At 34.4% G+C, this 19,888-nt stretch overlaps 1 protein-coding gene across 14 annotated transcripts in view; it reads right to left on the bottom strand.

The window, feature by feature from the left end:
• LOC148600337 (microtubule-actin cross-linking factor 1, isoforms 6/7-like) overlaps window positions 1-15,721 on the bottom strand; it is a 125,515-nt gene extending 109,794 nt beyond the window's left edge. For 12 of the 14 annotated variants that reach the window (XM_088557020.1, XM_088557023.1, XM_088557021.1 and 9 more), the window contains exons 1-2: window positions 3,874-4,003; window positions 347-475 (exon numbers count right to left, since the gene is read on the bottom strand). In XM_088557020.1, the coding sequence (XP_088413146.1) occupies window positions 347-475; window positions 3,874-3,936 (192 nt within the window). In that variant the 5' untranslated portion in view covers window positions 3,937-4,003. Of the gene's footprint in view, window positions 1-346; window positions 476-3,873; window positions 4,004-15,527 lie in introns of those variants that run through there. The other 2 variants (XM_088557015.1, XM_088557027.1) reach the window with 2 other exon arrangements.
• Between the last annotated feature and the right edge of the window lie 4,167 nt (window positions 15,722-19,888).

Below are 19,888 nucleotides of genomic sequence, written 5' to 3'. Positions count from 1 at the left end.
CAAATGATGCCCCCGCATGTGGTTTTGAGTAAAACTCAGCATAGCTGAACGAAACTTAAACTCGATCTGCAACAAATCATGAAAGACTCATATACAAAAAATCAGTTCAATATTATCAAGGATTTTCAAAAAAAGTGCGGAAAACTTATGGGACGGACAGAATTACAGACAGACGGAAATATGGACAGACGGACAGGGGTAAAACAATATGCCCCCCAACTTATCGTTGCGGGGGCATAAAAAATAGCTTACAGACAAACAGACAACATGATTCAAGTTGTTGAGTAGGAGTACAATAAAGCATTTTTTCTCCTGAATAAATCCTCAATATAAAACTTCAATCTACCTTTGTGTGCTTAATTTCATTGACCTTCCTTTTCAAAGCTTTTATCTTGGTCTGTGCATCCCTTGTTTCATCGAGTCTTTGCTGCACAGCAATATAATTAGTGGCGAACGGAACTTCCAAAACTTTCTTCTACAAAATAAAACAGACAATCAACACACCACAAAAAAATGGCAAACGAAATTTCAGAAATTTTCTCCTTCTAAATATAAAAACAACAGCTGTAGATGCGAAAAGTAATTACACACAGAATATTCTATATTTTAGATGGTTTGAACTTCGGAGTTAACTTTAGTCCAGATCCATGTCTGATGTATTCTGATATTTTTCATAATACTGTAGAAAATAACATGTCTGCTACTGTTTGGAGGAACTTATGTATCTGAGAAAAAGCAGCTTCATATGTGTTCATATGTGAAAAATCACAGTCCATTTGATTATTAAGGAGTAACAATGTAGGAACATTTAAACCAGTTATTTTTGTGGTGAGGATGAAATTTGAAATAAAAATACTGGAACTTAACAGAGTTAATGATATACAACAGAATTAGCAAATCAATCAGAAGAATTGAAAGCACCTGCTGAAGTAAAAAACTATTTGGGTTAAAAATTTAAACTAAAAATTTCTGAAGCTCAAATGAACATCAAATGCATGCAATGTTGATGAATGGTTTGAATAAAAGATGTTAGGGGTAGGTACTTTTTGTTTGGCCAAAACTGTACTGGACTGGAGTCATGTAAGCAGTCCATGAATGGTTTGAAGAAAAGACACTGGAGTACATTGTATATGTAAATGAATAGTCATGGATATACAACTTCCAAGTTTTATGATTCAACAAACATTTAAGCCAAAGGCATAGATATCATAAATTAATGCTACATATATCTTTTTTACATTAAAGCCTTGGAGCCAAAACTTTATGTACAAGCAATGTTAAGATGTGCTTTACCTTGAATAAAAACTAATTATGTACATTGAGAACAAGGCAACAAAATTTTACCAGTGAAAATACTGTGAAAGTACTACGGTTTTTGGGATTCTAATTTTTGTGGCTTTTGTGTGTAGGTCAAACCATGAAATTTGGTTACCAATGAAAAGGAGATTTCCATTGATATGAATCCTGAAAACTGGAAAACCACAAATGCAAGAATCCACAAACTCATGTTTCTTCTCCAATCCACGAAAGTTGGTATCCATGAATACAAGTATTTTCACAGTATATCTCTTCCAGGGTTTGATACTAACAATAGTCCTGTAGTTGAGTGCCAACATGTACCTTATTTGAAAACAGACTACATTGAAATATAAATTGATAGTAAATTAATTCTTACATTAAATTTTATCAGTCCAAAGGACAGGAGCAAAAAAGTAATTTTGAGGACCTCTTAATTCATCTACATTGTGTCATAAGAGTCCTGTTTGCTGCCAAGTGAAAAAAACTCTGTTTTGTTGTCATACAAAATGCACATGTACATTGGTATAGGGTTTATTCATCCAAACTTTTAGAATTAGTCATATGCATGTACTATATAGCTGTAACAATACAATGTAATGGATGTTTGTTTGTTTATAGTTCTATTTTTTTTATATTTCAGTCAACATCAGAGATATAATGTTTTCATTTAAGATATCTATGGTGATAGAATTGATACATGTACACAACATGTACTACAAGTAAAAAAACTTGCACCACCAGATTAGTAAATTTAAGGTTCTATAAAGGTCAGGGCCTAATTCCCCGTCTTTTATTCAAAAGGTCCTTCCTTAATTGAAAAGGCAAAAAATTAAGACAGACAAAATATAATTCTGTAGCACATCATACATATACATGTATATCGGGCCAATATCCTATAGTAATTTAAAGTACAGTGACTTATCTAAACTTAAAAGGTGGACCAGAGATTAGACAACTTTTACTCAGTACTTTAACAGTTCTATACAATGAGAATGGGACACTATCTCTCTGCAACAGTTGGTTGGATCATTAAAATTGATTACAGATTATCCATGTAATGTTGTCAGTCAATATTGTATTCCCCATGGGCAATGTTTAGAAAATACAGTCTGATTAATTTGGCTTGTTTCTGTAGACCTGTAAAGCAACAATCATCTGGATCTTAAAACAACTAGGTTAATTAGTTCTTCCTAAAAGTAGAAAAGTTTGCCAAATAAGGCTGAAGCTCGAATTTGAATATCCAGATGCGAGAATGAAATTTTCTTTCCTCTCTTTTTAATTTTGAGCAAAATATAGGTCCTGCTTTTTTGCCGTAGCATAACGTGCTGGATTTTTTTATTTTTTAAATATGATCAATATCAGGAGATCTTGTCTTTCAATTTTTTTTCTTAGGCTACTGGATGAAACTTGAAGGGATTTCAGTTCCAATCCAGTTATTTATTGGGGGGATTCTAGTGATTATGTTCATTTGCATAATCATTTGCTTATTTTAGGAAAGATGTGCACAAAAATGATTATAATAATCAACAAAACGGGGATACCCACCCCAAATCCATTTATTGGGTCCATCCTAGCTCGTACCTGTCCAGCCTTTTTATTGCAGGAAAATATAGTAGGACACTAGACATGCAAGTCTGTCAAAAATCATTGAATTTTCTATGGATCTGGTATACACACTTTATTACAGTATAACAATGCTTAGTGTACATGTATATACAGCATAAATCAATGATATCCATGTACATCATCAGAGCCTGACCGTTATGTTGGAGAATTGAGTAAAAAATCTCCTTGTTTGTGCTCACTTCTCCTATTTGTCTGTGACAGGCTAAGGGAGACGTTTTTGAAATAACTTGAATACTAAATGTACACAAACCCCTGTTCACAAAGCACACAATCAGCTGCTGATGTTGGCGTATTTCCCGCCTTTTAATTGTCTAAACCGAGATAGACTTAATCGATTTTTGTACAATAAACAAAAAAGTTAACAAATTTGAGAAGGACATTTTATATTCATCGATTTTATGGCCACTGAAAGGAAATAATCGTAATTTTTGTGGGCAATTTGATACAGAAAGAAACTTTATTGATTTAGCAAATCACAGGTGAATCATAAATCATTGTCTATATATAGGAGAAAATTAAATCTAATGAGGCCAAATTATGTAAGTGGATTGAAATAGAAAAAAATACGCAAACGATCACTAGACAAGTCGCCTAGTCGGTCTCTTAAGTTTATGACATACACTAAATCACGTTATCAAAGAATCCAATCTTAGTCTACAATATAAGTTGTAAAACTATAGAAAGTCCTTTATATTTTACTTTTAATAGAGAGAAATAGACACAATATTGAAACAATTTACTGATAAGTTTCTAGTTTTGCTTTTGTTTATATTTCTACCTGTAATTATCACTTCAAAGAGGGAAACACCTATGTTTATTAGATAGTGTGCTATATTTAGACACCGGTATTTAAATTCGTGAGTGTTATAAGGACCAGTGAAATTGACACCTGGAAGGGTACAAAAGTTAATTAAGCTCTTTGGCTAATTATAAATACGTTTTTCTTACCTGTGCCCCTCGAATATGGTCCAAACATTGTTCCGTGTCACTAACGTCTTTCCTAGTCCCCATTTTCTACCTACAAAACATTAAACATATTCCAGTCATCTCTGAATGTGTCATTTGATAGAGCATGCGCAGAAATGAGTATTATCTGCTTCCGTATCAATAATTACCTGACCAGGTGAGAAACATCAAAGGAATTGACGTTAAGTTTGGAAAAGTACGAAGTTCTGGCGATTTGGTCGTGTATAATTATCTAATTTGTTAGGACGTGTAGTCTATTTTTTTATTTAGATATAGCATTTGCCAGTTACATGGTCTCGTGTATAGTTATGATATATTTTTTTTTATATTAAACTGTATGTAACATCCCTCAGATATATTACAATTGTATAAAAACTTTTACATGAACTTTTTGAACCACAATTAGCATAAATTTAAATCGGACTGCTTAAAATGGTTTGTTAGACGTATACAATCAAGGAGTTGAGTATAGTCTACTATGTAAAGGTCCTTGTTGCAATACAGATATCCAATTAAAAAAGACATGAACTGAAGACGCACCAGTTTACTTCCAATTTTTATGAACTGATGTCCGTTCGTTTACAATAGAATGCTATCTTGTAACTTTCTGAAATTCAGCGAACAGGTGATAAGTGCATTTGGTTTCTATTCAACAACCCAAGTGGCTGGTAGCAGCATCTTTTGAGGATATCAATGGTGATGGTAATGCACCTTGCAGTGTCAAACCATAAAAAGGATATTGGCAACAATTAAGAAAACATGAATAACCTGACTATATATAACTTGGCTGTGTGCTGAAAGAATGGTGGATATTATTATATATATTCATTTTGTATGCTGCTGCCCTAAAAAGTCTTGTCCGATATCTTAGCTGGGGTTGTAATGAAATAAGGCAGAAGAAATTAATAATTGTGCAAGGTAAAAGGATAACAAAGGACCCAGGATTCAAAACGGTAAATCCGGTGATAACGGTTAGACCAAGAAAACACACACACAACAAAAAGATAATGAAATAACAAATATAACACGAACATTGTAGCCCGTCGTCAAGCTAAAATACCGTGTGCATGGTGGAAAGGCAATGACTACCAATTTGAAGTCGTTGGTGTGACTCGGCCGGAGACCTACCGCACTCGAGGCGAGCACGCTTCACTGACACTCCCGATGCGACAAAAACACTCGACTACGGGTTTAGTTATAAAACAAATTAATAAATAAACAGTAATGAGTTACGTAAAATATCATTCATATCTCGCTGTTTTGATTCCCGGTAAAATATGTTTTGTCAATTTAAACAACTCACAAATACTTAAGGAGGCCATGATTATTATTTACCAATAACCCAGTGGTGTTATCCAATGTAAGGTTTAGGATAAGAATAACAATGGGCGTGATAGGTAAACAATGATGCCAAATTTTGTAACAATCCGATTAATCCAAGGTCCTTAACACAACCGAAGTATGGACACCACTGTGTAACAGGTGCCAATCGAAAAGACGTTGAACCTGACTTTTAGGTACCGACTAAGAAATACCGTGGGTTACTAATCCGTACCGTTTGCGAATGAATTGCATGTAAGATGCCAATGTAGGGTTAGAATTCAGAAGAAAACAATGATCAGCAAATTTGAACTGCCAACATTGAAGTCGTTTTTGAATACGGCGTTTCGCGATTAAAGGTGTTAACCGTGACAATAGTCGACTTTTGAGTAGAATTATGGGAGTTACGGTGGGTGGCTGTAATTTTATTAAGATTAAAGGTTTACCGGTTTTAAACATATTACAGCTTAATGTCCACATTCCTTCACTGTGTGGTGTTTATTGTTTTCACTTTCAATTTCATTTTCCAGTGGCGGATCAAGAAATTCAGAAGGCACTGACTAGCTTATTAGAAACCTGTGCCTTGATTTTTTTCGATATAATCAACTACACTTTTCGAGCAAAATTTGGGGTGGGTCCTCGGAGCCATCCTTTGACACTTTGAAGTTTACATGAAATTAAATTTGTAATTCAGATTGCAAGAGAAAAGGGTAGTGACAATGTATGTACAAACAGTAACTAGAAATACATGAACAAACACAATACCGGGAACAATAAAATAATAACAGACAAATACCACACAAAACACCAGAGACAAGTTACTCACAGAAAAACAAACAGCACGTACCACGTTAAAACCGTATAAAATAAGATGATCCGGATTGGCGAATAGCTGCTGTGGTTAAATTTGATACAAGTAGTGATGTTCAGTGTTTATTGTGAGATACATTTGTATATAGTGAATGACCCTCCCCCTTTTTAGCATGTTCACATTTTAACCAAGTTTGTTTATTAACTATTAAAGCGTCGTATATTGAAATATTTTGATCCTGTCTTTGAAATTATAGATGCCAAAGGTCACATTTAATAAATGAGATATTAAAATAGTTTGCCATTTTAACTCAACGATGTGTATAGACACCATAGACCGAGGATAAAAGGTTTCGAGACGAGCTCATGATTAAAGCCTTTCATGAAATATTATTTTCCCATGAACCATAGGACAGAGTTGATTGGGGGTAAAATTTTGATCTGAATAGTAAGGACATAATTTATTCATCCTATTTGTAAAAAAAGAATATTTATCCACCGCTATAAAACATATTTGGATCCACTGCTTTGGTCCATTGCTAAAAAAAATCATTTTGGTCCACTGCTATGAAAATATTTAGGCCCACTGCTATAAACAAAAACATGCAGGTCCACTGCTTAAAAAAAAAATCGGTACCCCACGAACAACAATGCTTCCACAATATTTCTTTGTGACTGATCCTGGGGAGGAGTTCCGAGAGTTTGATCCCCATTTGCTAATAATTTTACAATTAATGCAATATTTTTGGGAAAAAATAGCGAATAATAGCCCGTAATCACTGCTCCTAAATCTATAGAACCGTTCCTGCTTCTACCAATAAGTTGTCATATATATTGACTTTCCAGTATATGTCCATGTAAAGAGTAAGGATACATCGAAATTTCACCATGTAATTCAAGGAAAACCAAATATTTGTCATATCAAATATTTGCTCGCGTTGACCTTAATTTAATGGAAATAAAAATAAAATAGTTCAACACAAAAAATCAAATATTGACATAGATTCGTAACTATAATTTATACTGATATTTGCTTAGACCATTTTTGTGGCTTAAGTGCCTTAAAATGCTTCTATAAACGTGTCAAATTCCCCGGCCTCGGTATCAACAGTTAGCTTTGGGAAAGATCAAATGAAAAATGAAATGTCAAAACCTTATTACATAGGAATATTATAAAATGGTGTATACTTTGATGAATGTACAACTCGTGGAGCTGGATGTACAAAAATGTACATGTGACCATTCAATCGAACCTGATGTAAGTAATGAAGATTCACACGCAAAAAAATCCAGACAATGGAGTCGTCAAATTCATAGACGTTATACATCCAATTAATATTTTTTGCCCAGGGACCCCCACTTTTCTTTTCATAATTTCATAAAACACACTTTAAAATGCTATTTGGGCAGTTTTTCAGTGTTGTAATAGATACGCGTATGACATAATAAGACAAAAAACCTATGAAAATCTAGACAAATCCTAAACTCTTTTCCCGCCTAAATTTAAAAAAAAATGCTTACATCTCAAAAACGAGCATTTTTCTTCTTTTATTGTTCTAGCATGAAAGATCTTAAAAGATTATACAATCCTTAGAAATCCTTGTTATCCTTAAATAGACCAGCGAACATCCTTAAGAGCTGTGACGTTATCGGTCACGAGACAGAATGGATCAGGGCCAAGCATATCTTTTAATTGGTTATCATCGCTGTTAACGAATTAGGAAACTTTAAGGCTGGGGCACATTTGAAATCTAAAAAAGAGATTTTTTTTTCAAAATTAAGGATATTAACTTAAAACAAAATTCATACATTATATGCAAATGCTACAACATGACCGTTTCAGTAATGGGCATTTTATGAAAATCATGCGAAAGGAAAAAAAAACTAACTTTTGCCGACCTGAAATACGAAACCTTACAGAAATTTACATGGTATTGCTCAAGCTTTATCTTAATGAGAATCGTAATCAGGTCTAAGCCAGCGTAAACGTTGAGGTAAGAAATAAAAATATTATTCTTAATATTTCTAATGGTAAATCCGTGAGAGTAAATACTTGATACATGTACACGGCTTTTAATCGCCAGTCCTTGTAAGAGTCGTGTAGGCCCAATTTAATTACGTTTGACTAAGTACTATATCCTTCGCAGGTCTATTGCCTCTTTCTAATTTACTACTTGTCTGTTACACAGGATGTGAAAAAAAAATCACACGGCATGAACACTACTCATTACAATTATAACATTTCTGAGAAGCTTTTCCTATTTTTGATGTTAACAAAAATAAAGCGATTCGAATCGTCAATCATAAAAATACAAATGTTATGAAAGGAGCTTCATGTTTATGTGTCAAGGGTGGAGCTAAGATTTCAGAAAGCATATTCATTTTCCAAGGGGAACAACGGGCTTAAAATGTTGGTGGGGTGCATGTAAATTTTGGGGAAAATTACGTCTTCACGACTAAAAAAGGGATCAGGCATGCCAAATCTCCCTTTCAATCCAATACTGTATAGTGTAACTGGTTTTTTTTTTCACTTTTAATTCGTTACGTTCTGTATACACGCGTATGTTTATACTATGTTTTGGTAGCGAGATGTTTTGTCGTGATGCTTGTTTATGCATAAGGCCAGACTTTATATCAATTATATACACTCCCTGATGGGTCAGGCGCGGATCCAAGGACGGGCATACCGGGCCTGCACCCCCTTGAAATTTGGAGAAAATGTTTTTGCATGAAATCTGGATTTTCAAAAAAAATTCTACCCTAATTTTTCCCCTCGCTTCACTCGTCATTTAATTCTGTTAAAGCCCCCTAACCTGAAATCTTGAATCCCTTCTTGGGAGCTTACTTCGGAAGTATCTTAATTTTTATTTCGATGTGTCATAAGTATGTTGTAGTTTTTACGTGATCGATTATACCTGATACCAGATATCTGACAGAATGTTATGGAGTCATTTAATTGACACATACATGTTTCTCATGAAGACTAGTACTTGAACTTTAAAGAAACTTAGGAGGATTTAAGTGCAATTACATAACAAGCTAAAGGGCTGTCATTTCGTTACATAACTGCATCTAATTAAACGTTTTGTATGCAAATGAAACTCTTAATATTGTTATTGTACATTGTACAAAGTGCTTAGGGGTAAGCAAGTTGCATTTCTTGACACAAGCTGCACGTGTTGGCTGATAATACATTTTGTAGACAGTAAAAGCTTTCCCTTTTACTATAAATTTAGATTCGATTAGAAAGTTCTAATACATGTAAATGGTGTACTCATATTCATAGTCATGTTTCCTGTTCATATTGTTGATTCTTTCTGTGCGCGTTTAATTGTTTTTCTTTCCTTTTGTGAAGAACTTCTTCGGAAATGAAATAAAATAAACAAACTAAGAATTAAACACATACATTTCTATCGTTTTTTTTTTAAATTAAGTTATAGTCTTTAAAAAAATCAAACAGGAGGTGATTCATACAGGTAAATAATTCCACCAAATCGGGCAATATAACAAGTCCTAGTTTGTCATTCGGTGGATGTTGCGTTTTTGAGATAAAAAGTTTATTGTTTATGAAATTGGTACTTTGCAGAGTTATCGTTCTCGAGTTAGTTGATTGAATTCGGAGATGAATGAATGATTTTGAAAAAAAAAATATAGAACTGATTACTTAAAGGGCTATTGTTACGTCAAAAAATACACGTGGAATGTGTTAACCCCCATAAAACTGTAATTGTTCAGTGTTTTTTTCTGCGTAATGAATGCCCTTTACTACTGGTAGTGTTTGAATTTTATATGGATTGGTACATAATGAGATGCTCCGGGTCTTGATCAATCTTTTAAACTAATTTAAGTTGACAAATAAAACGCACTTTATCAATAATTACAACTGCAACACATAGCAATTTGTCCTTAAACAAACTCGTGTAATAAATAACATATTTGTCACTAATGAACAGAAGTTATGTCAGAATTGCGACATGAAAAATTAGTGTAATTGAATATATCCCGAGGCGAAATGGTCGAGATTCGTATCACGTCTAGTTTCTATTTATACTACATCAACACAAACACCATTCATTAGTTATGTCATGTAAAATCTGTTGTATTAATGGAAAATCGATCAGATACTGAATTCCGAATGAACTTAAAGAACTCTGATTGGAATACAAATTTACCGAGTACGGATGCTCAATGTCAAATAAATCAACATCGGAACAGAGATTATCGTGTACGGGATTGACGAAAAAAATTAAGTAGGATGGAAAGTCAAGTAGATGTAATTCGTTCGTGGTTTCTTATTCCTATTGAACTGAAAATTGTTTACGTAGACGAAAACTAGCAAAAAGGAGAACTTAAGCAACAGACTTTTGCAATGATTTATTATACATATGAAGGTCTTTTTTCACACGGGACAGACCGTCCTGTTTTTCTGATGTTTATATCGACCAACATATGATATGATATGGGCAACTCTCGTTGTTTTCCCATGTATCTCGTCCAAATTTGGACCATCGATGCATCTTTTTGTTAACTTGTCTAAATATTAATTTCTTATTGTTGTTGTTGCGACATGTAGTGCTTTGATACACCATTGCCCCTTTATGGGCCACACATCAAAGAGCAACACGGAATACCTTTATCATTGGCTGTCCATGCAATCTTTCCCTTACTAAGTTTGTTGATAACGCATATATTTTGAGCAAAAATGTCCCAATGCTAGCCTGAAAACACTCTTTAACTGATCTCTGAAACATCGCCTTTCAAAATCTCTTGATCCGCGACTTTTATAATAATGAGAATAATATCAGACACCATACCATTTTTAATTTATAATTCGAAATTCTTGATTTATTTAAACAATGGATCAAACTCGTCAGTCAAACAACTGTACACGCAAACGACAAAAGTACATTAAGTACCTGTCCATGTAAAAATCAGGCAAAACTTGAATATGCTTGCAAAAAACCTTCTAATCCACTTACAATGTACAATCGTTCACTATATTAATGTTGACCGTTTGGTTTCTATCCTTAAATTGAAGAAATTATATATTTTTTAAGTGAAATTTGTATCTGAAACTGAACTGGCAATGTGCAGTCCATTTCAATGAAAAGATCACTCATTTGACCAAATATAAAGTATAATACCATGGTAAATCTTCCCTTTTCTTGAATATTGTGGCGCAGTTACTTTAATTAGACTGTCAAGATGCTCTCTTTAATTTCCTGATCATGTTTACCCTCTGTCTGATTCTTACAGAGACTACTACTAAACAGCTGTAACATGGTCATACATATGCAACGCATGAAAGGTATAATGAGCAAAATACTCCTTTACAGGTCTAAACACAACGACTTTTTATTACAGGTGCAAACTCAACGACCTTTTATTGTCGACAATAACCGATAAATTGAGAAGATCATTTAGCGACAAAAGTGAATGATTTAGAAACACACACATGTACTGCCATCTATGGGCATTGGATGAAAAGAAAATGCGAAAAACTGTCTAAATTATCGTATGAATCTTATGACCAAGAAGCAATCCGAGATAAGGACTTATATCTAAAATAGAACGAAACAACTGCATGAGAAATAAACTGATAAATCGTTTGGGTGGAGGCCAGGATTTGGTGCAAGCAACATTATGTATAGTGCATGGGCCGCGTGTGCTGAATTTGAGTCATTTGCATTTCAATCGCGTTTGGTATTGTATTTGTGGTGATACCATCAACCAAACCGCCATTAGTCAATCAACATACCATCATCTTTGCTAAATATAAGGTCCAGATATAAATTATATTTTTTGTCATCAGTCATGTGTCATGGGTGCGTTCGACAAAGTTACGCGAACATTTTATAGATAGGCGGGCTAATGCTACTTGATTTTTCTTGATGCAGATTTTGATGGTACACAATTGTCACAATGTGGGGTAAGGTGGGGTGGTGGTGGTGGTATATAATGTAAGATACAGGCTTCCACCTTAAGCTCGTAGACAGTTTGATAAAGTTTGTAACGAGCAATTACCTTGTCTGGCGAAATACAAGGATAGACTATGTATGGTTTAACGTAACCTACTGACCAATAAATAAGATTATAAACAGACTATACCCCGGTTCAATCGTCTTGTTTCAGATACACAAAAAGTTTTTTTTTCAGTTTGTATACTTTTGTATACATGTATATATTCTTTAAATATAGTATTACAATAAGACAAGAGACAATCCGAACAATCGCACAAACAGTCGATTGATAGGATCATATAAAAAGATGATCGCTCCACAACAGGGTGCAAAAGATATTCTAGTCTTCACATGGGCAGTATTATTGCAACGTTATCTGAATGCTGTGTGTTTAAATAGGCTCATCATTGACAAAATACGAGCTTTGATGTAGAACAATTTACATATTAAGAAAGTCAGGGTGACATATTAAGCCATGCAATGTAAACTATGTCAATCACATCACATGGAAGTACATGTATAATATCCCAGTGTATTGGACTTGTACAAGTCGGCGTCAGTTCGATTGCATGATCATGTAAAACTGTATGATATATCTAACATATAGGGTGTTCAAACACAATCTTTCAACCAATCAATGATCACTCCAAGTGAGAGCATTGTAAAAATGATTATAGAACTTTAGTCCAAAATATACCAACAGACAAGGATTTTAATAGGACTACATTGTATACAATAAAATCCTTGATAGAATGTACAGATATTTTTCGTGCAATGCATGCAGCGTTCCCACCCACCCACCCCCCCCCCCCCAAAAAAAAAAAAAGAAAAAAAAAAGAAAACAACAACAACAACAGCATTAAAACGGAACAAAACATAGCAGAACAAAAAAGAACAAAAATAAATACAACCACAAAAAACAATGACAAAAGCAAAATCTGGTGTTAGTCCTTGTAATAAATATTGAAAATTGCTGGAGAAGCATCATTTGATGCACAGTGTAGTTCATTCTAAAAGGAAGGTACATGTACCTTGAAAAGGCATCCGTCCAAGGTATCTTGCAGAAGAACTCATGTATATATTTTTTTATAAATTTGTGCTTAGAATGCATGAATATGCTTCTATTTTAAAACTAACTCTATCCTTGTGAACCGAAATGTCTCATTAAACAGTTAAGTAGTTATTCCAGCCCATCTCTCTCTCTCTCCATAGGGCCAAAAGTGGGTCCGACTCAAGCAAAAGTAGTCTTATTTAACTTCAAGTGATGGGGAAACCCACAAACGGACTTGCTTTAAACAATGACTCATCAAAAGAAGACTAGACTTTGTGTAATATTTATCAATTAAGCTGACTTTAAATTAAGGCCATCTCATCAGGGAAGTGTATTTACTTTCCCCAATCCCTAATTCCTGGTTTCTAAAATTGTACAGTTGACTAGCACAGACTTTTCAATAGTAAATATTTATTTACCGCAACGGGGTTTTCCCTAACTGAACACTTTGTTTAATGTTCGCGTGCTTTGTAAAAAGACGGTGGGCGGTATCGTACAGAAGAACTAATTTAAAAAAAATTTAAACCTTGATCTTAATTTCATTTACCAGTAAATTAAGATATTTAAAAGCGTAAAAGTTATAACAAATGCATATAATTATAAGTACGCCCGATCATATATCGCTATAGATAAGATGACTTAACCTCCCCTACTCTATGCTCCTTTCACGGAGCGTAATGCAGAGGGGGGTATGTTATCGTTACGATATCTTATTTCGCTATTGACATATTTAATTCGATTGTATATATAAACAATAACTTGTGGTTAAATTGTCCAAAGACAAATCTCGTGCTGTCTTTGTGGCACTGATTGTATCCGATTCTGCGATAATTGATACACAGTATATATTTGTTTATAACAAATTACACTATGAAACTGTGAACAATCAAGCGTTATCAATCAGTTTTGACTTGTAATTGATCAATCTATCATTGTTTAGGACGGCTAAAATATTCAGGTGTCCCGGTCAACTTACATGTATGACTACCTTTTCTTGCAGGTGTCAGACACAAGAAGGACTGTGATACAATCGCTATATATTGTTTGTCACCAGACCTGTGTCTTGGGGCGTTCGATGAAATTACGTAAATATGATTTCATACAACGATACAATGGATGGGCGGGCGAACGCAACTTGATTTTTCTGTAGCGTTTGGCTCAATGGAAATATAATTTAATTTAAATAAAGGGGTTAAAGTGAAAGAAACTAAACCGGAAAATATTATAATACACATTTAAAGATCATAAAACGACCATTGGAGGTCTGAAATTAGATTAGTAGTTGCCGGGGGAAGTCTTCCTTTAAAGACGAATGCAGTTTTAACTACAGCTTATAAAAATAAAAGTCGCGAATTACAAAGTTAGTCACTTACAGCGTTAAAATAGTGACCAGTAGCACATAGTTGAAATTAGGATTTTCGGTTGTCTAAATTTATTCTATTTAACGTTCATATACAACTAGAAACTAACATATTTTATAAAAACCGAAGGTCCAGAGGGGTAGTGTTTGGGAAAAATATGTTCTCAAACGATAATAGAAAGGACCCAGTCACCAGTCAAGTTTTATGTAAAGACTGACGTTGCTTATCAAATAAAAAGTCCAAGAATGGAAGATTCATTTTCAAAGTTTGACCACCGTCGTCAAGTTGGCCTTGCAATTTAGTGTATATCAAATTGTCGAACGGTAACTGCAAATATTTAGCTTAAAAATCAAATTGGTGTGAAATCGACTTCCTTCAATGGTGTTTCCTTTCACATTTAAGAATGATATGAACCTAGGAGGTCACAGTAAAATTCCAAGATTTCGGGTATAACTTAAATGGTTCAAACTAACGACCTTTGTATCTTTTATACAAAACTTGATTTAGTAGGCGAAATCAATTTAAAAGTAAATCGTTTCCTTAAGTGGCAAATGGTTGCAAGACTAGCTTTAAGATAGATAATATTCTCTCTGTGCCTAAGGACGTCTTATAACCCGTATCACAGTTTCGTACAAGTTTTCATTCATTATGGTACATGCATTTTATTTAGATTGTCTACTCAATGACCCCCTACGAAGATTATTACTTCGATTGATGTTCATAAATGCTCCATTTTGCTCTTATTTCCGGGCACCAGGAGCCGCTTGCTAAAATTCGAAAGAGGCAATTTATAAATCATTGCGTGAAACAGAATGAAAAGTTCAAGAGGTTTGATATAAGTGTTTATCAAATCTACCTAATTCATTTACTCAACAAGAGGGCTTTTGAAAGGGTTTAAAAAATCATAATTAGAATGCCAATTTAGAATTTAAAATACCAGCACTTCGTCCTACCTGAGGTTTAGAAGTAAAATTCCTTCGCGATTTATTTGCAGTGGTTCTGCAGTGGTATGAACTACTCACGAAACTCTGATGGCTTCGAGGTTAAAATGATGGTCGGTAATCGACACACATGGGACATACCTAATAAAACATATGTAGGTAAAAAGATCATATGGCATTTTGTTTTTCTTACCTGTAACTTATAACTATAAGAAGCTTATTTATCCATTAGGTGAAAAAAAAGGTATTAGAACCCTGGCGAGCGATTTTCTCGTCAATTCACTGACAGTGTATAATAATTCAAATATTCCAGCGAAAAAAATGTGAAAATTAAATCCCAGCTTGCTTAAGGATTTTAACTACACGGAACTGATAAGGACCAAAATACTAATGTTGAATGACGTTACATTATCGCCACGGTGTATGACTCCGGGACATTGTACCAATGTCGTAATAAACAGTAATATAGTTACTCATGCGTGATTGCACTCTTGGTCTAGCCATTACCGCAAGACACAATGTACATGTCATTCTTAAAAAAAATAATCAAAAACGTGTAAATAAAATTTTATAATTTTCTAATAATTATTAAAAACCTTGCCGCTTAAGTACGTAGGATATAATATTGATTGATTAACTGTCTTTTATTTCCTTCATATTTGAAGATTTGATATTTAAGAAACTGGCAAGCCTATACATTATATATACACAAAATATTCAAATTGTCATTACTGACAATATATAAATAACAATACATTCTATGCAGTTGATTTAATATGATAATATATATATCACATAAGTAAGTGGTAAAAAAAAGTTTGCATTTTTGTGTCATACATCCTGCTAAGGTCTGCTAAATGCCATGTGAGGCACACGAGGCGACCCCAGTTATCGGATGGTAATGCGTTCATGGCAGTTGTTACCCCACCACCACTCGAAATTGAAAGCCAGGACCAGATCATCATCATGCTGATAAAAAATATTACGAATTCGTTTTCTTCATGACTATCAGTACGACCTCAGTTCGCATTCATTAATTCTTCGTTGGTACTCACTATTACCAGTAAGATCCTTACTTCATTCTATTCGCTAATTGAAAACAAAATCAAAAACATTAAACTGCAAATAAAATTTTGTACCCATACCACATTTAAAAGCGTCTGGCCAACAACAAATCTAGTGTCATTAAGCACAATACTACCCGCTCTCCTACACTAAAATATATTCTCCAATTTTCTGATGTACAAAATACTTGCTGCTCATATATAGGCCGGTCCCCTAAACTACAGTTCGTGGATTTAGGTGTAATTGGCCAGACCCCTAAACCAAATTTTAGGATTATCTGAGACACGTCTTTATTAGATCCAAGACTGACGCAGTTACTTCCCTTTCATAACGTTTCTGTATTTTTGCTAAATATATGTTAGAGTAATAACGTCTAGTTTTCAAAAATTAGTTGGTAATTTGAGAAGAACATCTAAAGAGACAAAAATGTTATGATGAGATGCGTAAAACCAGGGGGGATACAGGATTTTAGATTAGGTGGGGCGCACATTTAATAAATTATTTTTAGGTTAATTTTTTTTAAATATTCTTCTAGGGTGGTGCAATGTAGACATCTTTTGTGGTAAAATTAGTGAGAAATAAAAGTTTCAACCTAAACCCGCCTAAATCTACTCCTGACAACCCATGCTTTGCAAATATTAGCGGGGGAGCACGCCCGCCACGCCCCGCCTGAATCCGCTCCTGAAATCATGGAATTTGAAGTATATATGTTATGTGCTGTGGATGGGATGAATAATCAAAAGCAAAACACGGGCAACAAGTCGTGTCACATGGGTAACAGTTGAAAAATAACTGTTGCTGATTGGTCAAGTCGCTGCTTTTGCTGAAATATGGATGGGAATCCGCACAAGGCACCGGACATCCGCACATAAATAAGGCACACCTTAACAATAGAAAAAAAGAGGAAAGAAATGTAATATTAATTTACTCAAATGAGAGCTATCTTGTGTATGTTAATAGATATTTTCGAGGAAAAATTCTAAGAAACATGATACGGAGATATACGGAATCGACCGAATATATACATGATAATGCAAGATGACCATGCGGTGACCTGTTTAATTGTTCGTTGCTTGGTTTTTGGTGATTGACTCTGTTTCACTGGCAATCATACCACATCTCCTTTTTATATACCATTTTTGTTTGGAGATCCATGTAAACTATCGACACCACCTTGCCTCCGTCGTCGTCGTCGTCGTCAACTGTTTACCGTTTAAGCCCGATGTACTGAAAACCAAATGTTGATAGAAAGAAATGTTCAGTTTATGAAATGATCCTTGTTCACAACGTGTTTCTCATTGCAAAAAGGAATATTCAATGTATACGTTAATCCACATTCATTAAAAATAGACCCAACCATCTTGTTGTTGTATCTGTGAGATGCAAGTTTATATATCATTAAGGTAAGTTTTCGTTGTTACTTACTTTAACCTATAATTGATCATTCATATGTGAAAAAAGCGACCACCTCTAAAAAAAAGACATATAATTCCCTCAATACACTCATTAATTAGAAGTATAGCTGATTATAAATTAAATTATATGGAGCGTTTTCTGGTCATTGTTTTGTATACTATTACATGTATATTTGAAATAAAAATGTTTACTTGAAAACCATGAGAACTTCTGATAAAAATGATAGTGTAAGACTTTACTCCACGAAAAGTCTACAGATTTATAAACTTTATGTTTTTGAAGAACAGCGTGTTTGATTGAACTTTTCGACAATGTCAATTTGCATTGATACACTCCTTGAGACGTTTAGATTTCCCGCACGCACGATACCAAAACGCACGCAAAACGCTCATCAAACGCACGATAAACGGACGCTTCTATCGTGCGTTTGAACGAACTCTCCTATCGTGCGTTTGAACGCACGATAGACAAACGACGAAAAATAATGATATTGATATATAATGAAGACAGAAAATAATAGGAAATAAAATAAATGAAATTATATAAATTGATAATAGCAAAAAATATAAAAATAACAGTTAAATCAAGGAAAAATTCGCAAAAAAGTGCAAAAATAAACGAACGCTTCTATGGTGCGTTTAAATGAACGTTGGTATCGTGCGTTTAAAAGAACGCTTCTATCATGCGTTTGAACAAACGCTCCTAGCTCCTAGAGTGTGTTTACACGAACGCTTCTATCGTTCGTTTATCGTGCGTTTTAACGAACGCAAAACGATGTGTAAACGCACGATAAACGATGCACGAACGCTAAAATGGGAAACGTGAACGCCTCAAGGAGTGTAAGACGACAATGACCAAAATAATTGATATAGAGTGTCCGTTCTAAATGTATTTCGCTCTGTTTTAGGACTTGACCTTAAATGAACAGAACAGCGGTTGTTTTACAATAACAAAAAAACTCAGCCGTTCGAAGTATTCGAGCTAATAAAGGGAACCAAGGTTATAGCGGTAATCAAAAGAATGTAATCCAGGGACAAAGACCAGACATGGAAAACAGACATACACAACAAAGAACGTAAAGTAACTAAAATCATACATACAAAGTAACAAAAGGAAATGAGCAACTCTGACTCCACTAAAAACTGGGAGCATGGACCAGGTGCACCGGTAGGGTAAGCGTCCTCTGCTTTTCTAGAAACACCCGCCGAGTTGCTCATAAAAGGTCAAGTCCGGGGTAGACGAAAGAGGGAAGGAAAACTATGACACGTTGAACAAATCAGTTTTCATGGTGCAGATGGATACACCGTAGCGATCCACGAGTTCATGATGACGACCGTAAAGTTTGGTCAACAGTTTTCCTTTACGAAGCTGACCTCACAGGTGTCTGTAGTATCCTTTGTCTCATGTTCTTTGGGGTAGATGCGATGTATCAAATCCCCGAAATTAGGATTGTTTAAAGATATACGTCATCTATATAGCGGAAACTGAGAGTGAATGATCAAGCTAAACGATATTCTTTCTTTCAGATCAGATCAGCTATCAAGTCAGCCTCATAAGAGTAAAGGAATAGGTTAGCAAGTAGAGGAGCACAATTTGTTCCCATTGAAATGCCGACCGTTTGTTGAAAAATGCGTCCACCACACTGAACAGATATGTTGTCGATTAAAAATTCCAACATTTTGTAAACATCTTCTTCGGTATACTTGGAAGATGATTTGGAATTATGTTTTACAAAGTATGAGGAATCTCGACCAAAAACTCTATATTTGTATCTAGGTGTACCATCGTTTTTTGGAAAAACATCGATGTATAATGTTTTAATCAGGATTTTGAGTATGGGGAATAGAAGTATACAGTGTTGAAAAATCATAGGTTTTAATGCTATTATATGCTGATTATAGTCTTGAACTGATTGTCTTCGAAAGATTTTTCGAATTTTACATGATCCACATTGAATTAATACTACTACGGGAGTAACAAGTGTTGTGATAGGATTGCAGACCCTCTTTGACAGCTGTGAGTATAGAAGCTATGTAACGTTGTTTGTAAAGATTCTTGTGGAGTTTAGGAATC

Source organism: Perna viridis, chromosome 13 (assembly GCF_037379345.1).
Source record: "Perna viridis isolate PV_CMFRI_1.1 ecotype Kerala chromosome 13, ASM3737934v1, whole genome shotgun sequence".
In the NCBI taxonomy this organism is placed as follows: domain Eukaryota; kingdom Metazoa; phylum Mollusca; class Bivalvia; order Mytilida; family Mytilidae; genus Perna; species Perna viridis.
The sequence above is the reverse complement of the archived record's forward strand: the minus strand, read 5'-3'. Positions and strand labels throughout refer to the sequence as shown.